Here is a 9407-nt window from a genome sequence, read left to right as displayed (position 1 = left end):
GCAGTCTACACTGCAAGAAATGATGTCTTGTCAAGTAAAATTATCTTAAATATAGTCAATAAATCTAACATTTCTCCTGTTGAGGTTGTTGTAAACTGAATTTAAGATAATTCACTTTATTTCTTGTTTTAAGTCATTTCTTTAAGTTAATTTATCCTGCTATACTGGATGAGAAGTTTTAAGAAATGAGCTTGAAATAAGATATGATATAAAATTAAGACTAAAATAAGTAAATAATGTCTTGAAATAAGATAGATAATCTTATAATAAGTGCATAACCATATCAAAATGGGAAATATTAGATATATGGACTAAATTTAAGATCATTTCACTTGATAGGACACCATTTTTTGCAATGTACATATCTAATAGTTCTCATTGTGAGACGGTTGTAGGAATATTGTAAGATTATTCAACTTATTTCCAGATGATTTTTACTTTTTTAAAGTAATTTGATTAAATAAAATTGTCTATACTGGCAGATAAGCCAAATTATCTGCCAAAAGTGAGAACATTTTACTTCATAAAATTACTTAAAATAAGTAGAAATCATCTAGAAATAAGTTGAATAATCTGCACACTTAAAAAAGATGGTTCTTGAAGGGTTCTTTAGTAAAGGCAATGTTTCTATTTAGAACCATGAGTTCTATATAGAACCATTTCATGCTTTGCATGGCAAATGGGTTCCTCATATTTTTTGAAAATGGGTCTATAGCACCAAAAAGCGTTCTTCTATAGTTACAATGTGAAGTTTGTAACAGCAGAACCCTTTTTGGTGCTATATAGAACCACATACAACACATTTGCCATCAATCTGAAAAACAATTTCACCATGTAAAGAACAATTTAAGCATGAAATCGTTCTATAAAGAGCTATGATTCTAAATAGAACCATTCCCTTTACTAAGAACCATCTTTTTTTAAGAGTGTAGAAACAGTGAAGGTGACAGGAACCGAACACCCGCTTGCTGTGAACAGCATAGAGCAGTTATTGAATTCATGGATTCGTTCAGGACATTAAAAAATCTCTTATTATGATTATTCTTATCAATATTTATTAGAATAAAAATACCATAAAGCATTTGAGGCAGAAGCAGGACTACAGATGTGCAGCTTCCGAACAAAATGAAAAAAAAAGAAAAGTGTTTGCCCATGTTAGTTGAGTGTGTGTCACGGATTCTGTGATGGAGACTGTCCCGGTGTGTCATGCAGCACCCCCACTACACCCCTCCACCACCCCCCCCCATCCTCTCGGGCATGCCGCCTAATATCCTTAAGATGGTCAAGGGACCGATGAAGGAGGATATGCGTAGGAGGATGAGATGAAGAGTGAGAAAAGAGGCAAGGGGAAGAGTGCACGCGTGTAGGGAGGGGGTTGGGTGGGTGGGGGATGTCGGGGGGGGGGTGTGTGCACGACCATCCAGTGACACAGAAGAGCGCAGATAGGCCGCTATATAAACCGCATCTGCGTCTGCGTTTGCTGAGTGAACCGACGCAGACGGACCAAAGCGCGCTCCTCACTACAGCACCTGCTCCTCCAGAGCAAACTTCCACACACAGGTGGGTCGAAACCAACCTCTCTTTGTTTATTAGCCTACATCGCAAAAGAAATGGTACCTTTTCCAGGCAAATGATCTTAAATATAGTCGATGTGTCTAAAATTCCTCATTTTGATATTGTTGTTAGATTATTGAAATTATTTCTAGACATGTTTACTTGGTTTGCGTGATCGTCTCACTGTGGTGGGAGATAATTGTGCCTGAAGAAAACGTTTTACTCAAAAAAGAAACTTCACAGCAAAATCCCCAGAGCTGAATGAAGACCTGCAGCTCTGAATGAACAGAGTGCTTGATGAACGCTGACAAGGTTGATTGATCACCTCCAGTTTTTCTGAATCAACACCTACAAAGTTGAACTTACAGCTTTGCACTCAAACAAATACGACTTTCTAGAAAAGTGGTCACCAAACCTCCTCCTGGAGATCTGCTGTCCTGAAGAGTTCACTTTCAACCTGAGTCTAACATGCTGCTCCACCACCTTACCTAACGCTAGAGCAGCCGATCCAGCCAAACAAAGGCTTCTGAAGCAGCTCTTTATCCAGAGCAGGTGTGGTAGATTGTGTTTGGTACTAGACTCTGCAGGAAGGTAGATCTCCAGGACCAGGGTTGGTCACCACTGCTCTGGATGTTCATTCAGTCTTTCTTATCGTAAAGCATGTTGATGTATCTAATATTTCTAATAAGCTTACAAAAATCTCAAAATGTGTTTTACTTGATTTGAGTGATTTTAGTAAGTGATGTTTTCACTATACTGGGAGATAATTTGACTTGTTTCAAGTACATTTCTTACAACAAGCAACATTATCTGCCAATTTAATGAGATAATCTGATTTACTAAAATCACCTAAAACAAGCAGAAAATGTCTAGAAAAAAGTTCAATAACTTTGTAATAAGCTTGAAACAATCTCTGAATTGAAAATATTAGATATAGAGACTAGATTTAAGATGATTGCACTTGCCAAGATACCCTTTTTTGCAGTGTATGGCTTATTACTGCTGAGTAATAATGACAAATTAGAATAGAAAACTTTGCTGATTGAATGTTGTTAGCAATTTGTTGTAAATTTGAATCATTTCTATGCACCAATTGAATAATAATTTCCTCATACACATTAAAACATAACATTTTTGAAGATAAATTAAGACGTTTTAGTGAGAAAGTGGTTAGAGCAATCACCCCCACCCCCCCCATCTCTAGGACTAATAACCTTTCTAACCTCTAATATTTCTAATGCTGTTGTTTGGTGCTGCTCCTCTTCTGTTCTGCTCTAGACTGTTAAAAACGGCTCATCAGATCAGCCTAAAAAACTTACTGTGGTAACAAGTAAATTAACTAGTTTTATTCAAACTAAATAAATGCTTTGAATGAATGATTCTTTGAGTCAATGTAAGTTTTGGAGTTGAATAAAACTAGTTCAGTTGGTTGTTACTATATAAAGCAATGTTTTAGATTGATCTGATGAGCCATTTTTTTTCCAGTGTGGCTGGATTATCTGAGGTTTGCCTTTGAGAACGCTTGTATAAAAGTCCTCTTGTTAAAGGATATTTAGTTTAGTTAGCCACTTAACAGTTGCCACATCTACAATCCTTTTTATGCCACTTATTTTCTTATTACTTATATAGAAATATGTTTAAGCTTGGAATAAGCTCAAAGTAATCACTTTCTTGAAATTTAAGTTGAGACAATGAGTTGAACTTTTAAGAAAATAAATTGTTTCGAGAAAATGAGTAAAATGTTTGAGGAAATTAGTCATTATTCCAAGATATTAAGTCAACATTTTGATGTACTGTTGATATAAAAACATGAAAAAATGTACATTATATGATTGAATGGAATGCATGGTATAAAGGGTATTATGGTATTTGACATTCATACAAAGATTTGCATTTTCAAGAGAATGCAGAGGGTTGGGGATGTAAAAATAGAGAAACGTTCAGTGTAAATATGCAAAAAACAAAGTAAATGAAAGAAGAGTAAATGAAGAAAGAGTAACAAATACAATTAGAGCAGCACAGCAGCAGAACTCCATCACTTCACCTGCACTCTTTCTCACTCTCAGCCCTGAACCCACATGCGCCATGCTGCCTGAGACCCTCACATTCGCGCTGCCCTGCTCGCGCTCCCGGTGGGGCTCGGTGGTCGTCATGGTGCTGCTCATCCTGTCCGCCACCGCCACGTGCGCATGCTGCACCACCGTAGAGCACGACCTGCACATCGTCCACAATGTGGATAACAGAAGTAAGCTGCCCCCCGTCTCCTCTTTCTTTAAACAGATGAACCACAGCTAGAAATACTTCAGTAATTAACCATAGGCAGGTGAGGAATTATGGGATGCATTTAAGCAAAATTAAAAAAAATTAAGCAAAAGTATTTTTGGACTGAGAATTTGAAACTTAAAATAAGTAAACATTAAATACATTAAATGTCTTTAAGTACTCAATTCTAATGAAACTCAAATAAATTACACTGAAATATTCAAACATTGTTCCATCAACAAATGAAGTCCTTGTTTACTGACCCTGTTCTGTTTGATTGAATGGAAATGTGTGGGATATTTAAATTAAGTTCATCCAAGGATTTTTTTTTTGGGTGCAGATGAGACCAGAAAAAGTGTAAATTTCCTATGAAAAGTCAACAGTAAAGTTGCTAACAGAAAACTATGTAACGCATCCATAGCGAACCCAATAACGTCCATTTCTGAAATTTTTAATTTGGCCTATATCATCGCTGTCCAAAGAAAAACAAATATCTCCAAAATGATAACTTTACAGGAGAAGTCTAAAATGACTTTTACCTTCAATGTAAGTAAATGTAAAGAGATTTTATTCCAAGCAGTTTTAAAGCATTTCTATTGGTCCATTCATAGTAAAACTTCCACACAGTGTAAAGGGCAGCTGCTGAGCTTAAATGATGAAAAAAAAAAAAACGGAGATACATGTTTTTCTTTAGATAGCAACAATATGCTCTCTGATCTTGTCTGTGCAAAAATAAATAAATAAATAAATTAACAATAATATGTAGAGTTTTATCAATTTATCAGTTCTGTATTTTGGTCACATTTTTAACAAAAAAAAAAAGGCAATTCAAATTTGATTGTGAAGGTGTGTAAAAATCTATCTAGAACTGTTAAATGTTCAATTTCAAGTACACAATGTCAACACCTTCATCATAAACTGTCATGTTGAATTTACCTGATTCCAAAGTGTACATCAGTTCCACATGAATAAAATACATCACATTAACACAATTCTTGCCAAAAGTAAGTTAAACGGGTGACGGTAACTGTGTTGATGTATTTCATTCATGTGGCACCAACCATCTGAACCGAGTAAATTCAAAGTTTTGTCACACTAAACATAGCTGTTAAACATTAATGGGTTAAACTTAATTAGTGCAGACACATTTAACAGGCTTATAATTGCACAATTAAAATAAAGTGAACAAACAGGACGTTACAGTCACATTTACAGCACATGCACTGCTGCTAAAAGGTTCTTTTCTGTATCAATCTACAGTTGTGGTCCCAGCCTTCCTGCAGACTTTAGCTCTGACCCTAACTGACCCCAACTGACCCCAACTGAAGTATCTAATTACTGCCCTCAGACGTCCTTTAGTCCTGATTAGCTGACTGAGATGATTTGAGTTTGAAGTGAAACCTGTAGGAAGGCACACTCTTAAAAATGATGGCTCTTCAAGGGTTCTTTAGTAAAGAAAATGGTTCTATATAGAACCATGAGCACTCAAGGAACATTTTACATGATTAAAGGTTCTTTGCATCATGAAAATGTTTTTCAGATTGATGGAAAATGTGCATGAATGTGCTACAGATGGTTCTATACAGAATCTTTTTGAAGAAGGTTCTTCTATTGTTGCAAACTTAACATTGTAACAATATAAATAGTCCACATAGAATTTTTCGAAAACGATCTTCAAGGGTTCTTTATTAAAGAAAATAGTTCTATATAGAACCTTAGCACTCAAAGAAACTTTTGCATGATTAAAGGGTTCTTTGCATCATGAAAGGCATCTTCGGGTTTGATGGAGAATGTGCATGAATGTGGTTCTATAGAAAACCTATTTGAAAAGGGCTCTATATAGCACCCATAAGGTTCTTCTATTGTTACAAGCTACAGCACATTCTCCATCAGTCTGAAAAGCCCTTTCATGATACAAAGAACCTTTTAACCATGCAAAAGGTTCTTTGAGTGTTCATGGTTCTATATAGAACTATGTTCCTTACTAAAGAACCCTTGAAGCACATTTTAAGAGTGAAGCTTAACATCGTAACAGTATAAATACCCTACAGAACTTTTCAAAAAGGTTCTATATTGAACCATCTACAGCACTTTCTCCATCAATCTGAAGAACACTTTCATGATAAAAAGAAGCCTTTAATCATGCACAGGGTTCTTTGAGTGTTCATGGTTCTATATAGAACAATTTTCTTTACTAAAGAACCCTTGAAGAACCGTCTTTGTTGAGAGAGTAGATGTGCAGGAGGAGGACTGGTGCCCACTGATCTAGAGGTTCCTGTAGGTTTCAGTAGTTGTTGTGTTCATTCAGCACTGCAGGTGTTGTGTAACATCTGGATTGTGAAGAAAATATTTTAAGTCTAAAAAACAGCAAAACTCCAGAGCCGAATGAGAACCTGCAGTTCTAATAAAGACAATGGTTCTATATAGAACCACAAACACTCAAATAAGCTTTTAACGCTTACCTGTTTCGTTGCATGGTGAAAGTGTTCTTCAGCTTGATGAAGAATATGTTGTACATGGTTCTATATAGAACCTTTTTGAAAAGGCGTTCTGCTACTTTTACAAGCTTACATCATAACAACAGCAGAACCATTTTGGTTCTATATAGAACCATTATTTTTTACTAGAGAACCCTTAAAGAGCCATCTTTAAGAGTGTGCATCTAACATGCTGCCCCACCTCCTTACCTACACACTTAAAGAAGAGGTTCTTCAAGGGTTGTTTAGTAAAGAAAATGCTTCTATATAGAACCATGAACACTCAAAGAACCCTTTACATGATTCAGATTCATGGAGAATGTGTTTTATGTGGTTCCATATAGAACTTTTATGAAAAGAGTTCTATATAGCACCAAAGGGTTCTTTTATCATCACAGGCTTGACATCGTAACAATAAAAGAACTCTTTTTGGTGCTATATAGAACCTTTTTCAAAAGGGTTCTATATAGAACCATCTATAGCACATTACATTTGACCGTTTAATGATGCAATGATGTTTTACGATGTTCTTTAAGTGTTCATGGTTCTACTTAAAACAATTGTTTTTACCAAAGAACCCTTTTAAGTGAGTGCATCTAACATGCTGCCCCACCGACCTTACCTTAACACTTAAAAAGATGGTTATTCAAGGGTTCTTTAGTAAAGAAAATGGTTCTACATAGAACCATGAATACACAAAGAACCTTTTGCATAATTTAAGGGCAGTTTGTATGCTGAAAGCGTTCTTCAGATTCATGGACAGTGTGTTTTCTATGGTTCAATTCAAAACTGTTTTGAAAAGGGTTCTATATAGCACCAAAAAGGGTTCTCCTTGTCACAGGCTTGACACTGTAACAATTGAAGAGCCCTTTTGGTGCTATACAGAACCCTTTTCAAAAGGGTTTTATATAGAACCATCTATAGCACAATCCATGTAAACATTTAACGATGCAATGACGTTTATGAGGTTCTATATAGAACCACATAAAACACACCGTCCATCAATCTGAAGAACGCTTTCACCATGCAAACTGCCCTTAAATCATGCAAAATGTTCTTTGAGTGTTTATGGTTCTATATAGAACCATTTTCTTAATTAAAGAACCTTTGAAGAACCATTTTTTTAGGTGTGTAGGTAAGGCGGTGGGGCAGCATGTTAGATGCACTCACTTGAAAAGGATGATCACATAAGCGCACGTCACAATGGGTTCTTTGTGCAATGGCACAGAAAAAAAAATACATTTGGATCTCTAAAGAATCTCCAAAGAGAGTCTGAAGAACCTTTTAAAGGTTTGGCACACATTTCTATAACAAGTAGATAAGTTTCATTAACACATGGCAGAGTTACATAAACTCATCATGACATCATCATGATAACCCTGCACTATGTTGCATTCTTATCTTTTAATGTAAGTTAATGCAGAAATTATTCATTTCAAGCTATTTTGGACCATTTCTATCGGTCCATTTATCATTCCATTTTAACACAGCGGGCAGCTGGTGTTTTCAAATTAGTTGAAAAATGAAAAATGTTGATACAAGCTTTTGTCCCAACAGCGACGATAAATGTTTATAAGGGTTTGTCTGCCATAAAGGCTGCTTTTGTCAACTTTATTTCTCTTACATTGGGAAACTTTTTTAGGTGAAATGACTTTGTAGCTAGGTGTATAGCACAGTGACGATGCTGATGATGTAATCATAGCTTAGATGTTATAAATGGTAGAATGAAACTCACTTCAGCTAAGCTCACTTTTGGTCAACCAGCCTGACTTGGCCAGCTATGTCACATTACAAGCACTGTCACTGTGATATTCACTGAGCTACAAAATCGATACGATTTCACCACCAGAAATGTTGTGTATTACCTGAAATAGGGGTTGTCAACTTTGTCCAAGTTGGAACCTTTTTGACAAATAACACTTATGGGAATACATATTTATAAACATTTATGTCAGTCTTATCAGTTGCCATATGTAGGTTATGTAGGTGTCATGTAGCCTTATGAACTCTGCTTGACAGTAAAGTTAGCTACATAAAAATACATAATACAACATGCTTTATCACTGATAACCCTCTAAGACATGTTAGATATTTCACATCTAAATATACAGTTTAGCATAGAAAGATGTGCAGAAGCAAGAAAAAATTCTTCAGACTGTTTATAAAAAGATTTTAAATCTGCCTTTCAGGACTCAACAGACAAGTTTCAGCATAATTAAGCCACAGTAATGTGTTAGATTTTATACAATGAAATGAAAACCTTCCTAGAACATTTTCTTTAGGTGTATCTTTGGAAAGGTTCTTCACACTCGCACATCTCATTTACTAGAATAATTCCCTCAAGAACCTTACACTGAAAGCTATTCTACGGAACCAAAAATGGTTCTTCTATGCCAGGGGCGTCCAATTATATCTGCCAAGGGCTGGTGTGGCTACTGGTTTTCATTCCAACATCAGCTACACACATGATCTGTTGTTGAAAGCAGAGACCAACTGATTGAACAAGGAGAATCAGGTGAGCTCCTTGTTTGGAATGAAAACCTGCAGCTACAGCAGATTTTTATGGAGAGGATTGGACACTCCTGTTTTCTGGCACTGCACAATGTTTAATGGTACCTTTTTGTGGTATTCCAGTGCACCTTCTATGTGGTAAACCCCATTTAAAATGCACATGTGCTCTGCTGATCACTGTTTTTTGCCCACAGGTCCAGAGATTGACCCGTTCTGGTACGTGGGGCGCGGCGTGAGGCCTATTGGTCGCTTCGGTAAGCGTGAGAGCGCACGGAGCGTGCAGCCTGTGCTCGGTTCTCTCGAGCTGCTGCTCAGTGCTCTCCGAAGCGAGGAGGGCGCACGCGGGGTCAGGAGCTCAGGCCCCGCACTCGCCCATGACGACGAGGACTGGCTACCGTGACCACGCCTCCAGCCACCAGCTTTACATTTCTATGTGTCCACATTTCCCCCCCAGTTTCTTCTCTCTGCTGCTGTTTTACCTTGTTTATTTCACTGAACTGAAATGGCATCTTTCTGTACATATGCAAATGCAATCTATATTGATAAATAAATGGGTAAACATCACGTGTTGTAAATGCATTCCACATGCTGTAATAAGTTGCA

General features: G+C 36.7%; 1 protein-coding gene across 1 annotated transcript; it reads left to right on the top strand.

Annotated features, from left to right (window-relative positions):
- Nucleotides 1–1390: 1390 nt before the first annotated feature.
- On the top strand, nucleotides 1391–9204 carry prlh2 (prolactin releasing hormone 2). The gene is made up of 3 exons (XM_036558235.1): nucleotides 1391–1560; nucleotides 3621–3799; nucleotides 8999–9204. Exons 1-3 carry the CDS (start codon nucleotides 1391–1393, stop codon nucleotides 9202–9204), a joined length of 555 nt encoding a protein of 184 aa, XP_036414128.1.
- The last annotated feature ends 203 nt before the right edge of the window (nucleotides 9205–9407 follow it).

Source organism: Colossoma macropomum, unplaced genomic scaffold (genome assembly GCF_904425465.1).
Source record: "Colossoma macropomum unplaced genomic scaffold, Colossoma_macropomum, whole genome shotgun sequence".
Lineage (NCBI taxonomy): Eukaryota > Metazoa > Chordata > Actinopteri > Characiformes > Serrasalmidae > Colossoma > Colossoma macropomum.
This window is presented reverse-complemented; position numbering and strand designations above follow the sequence as displayed.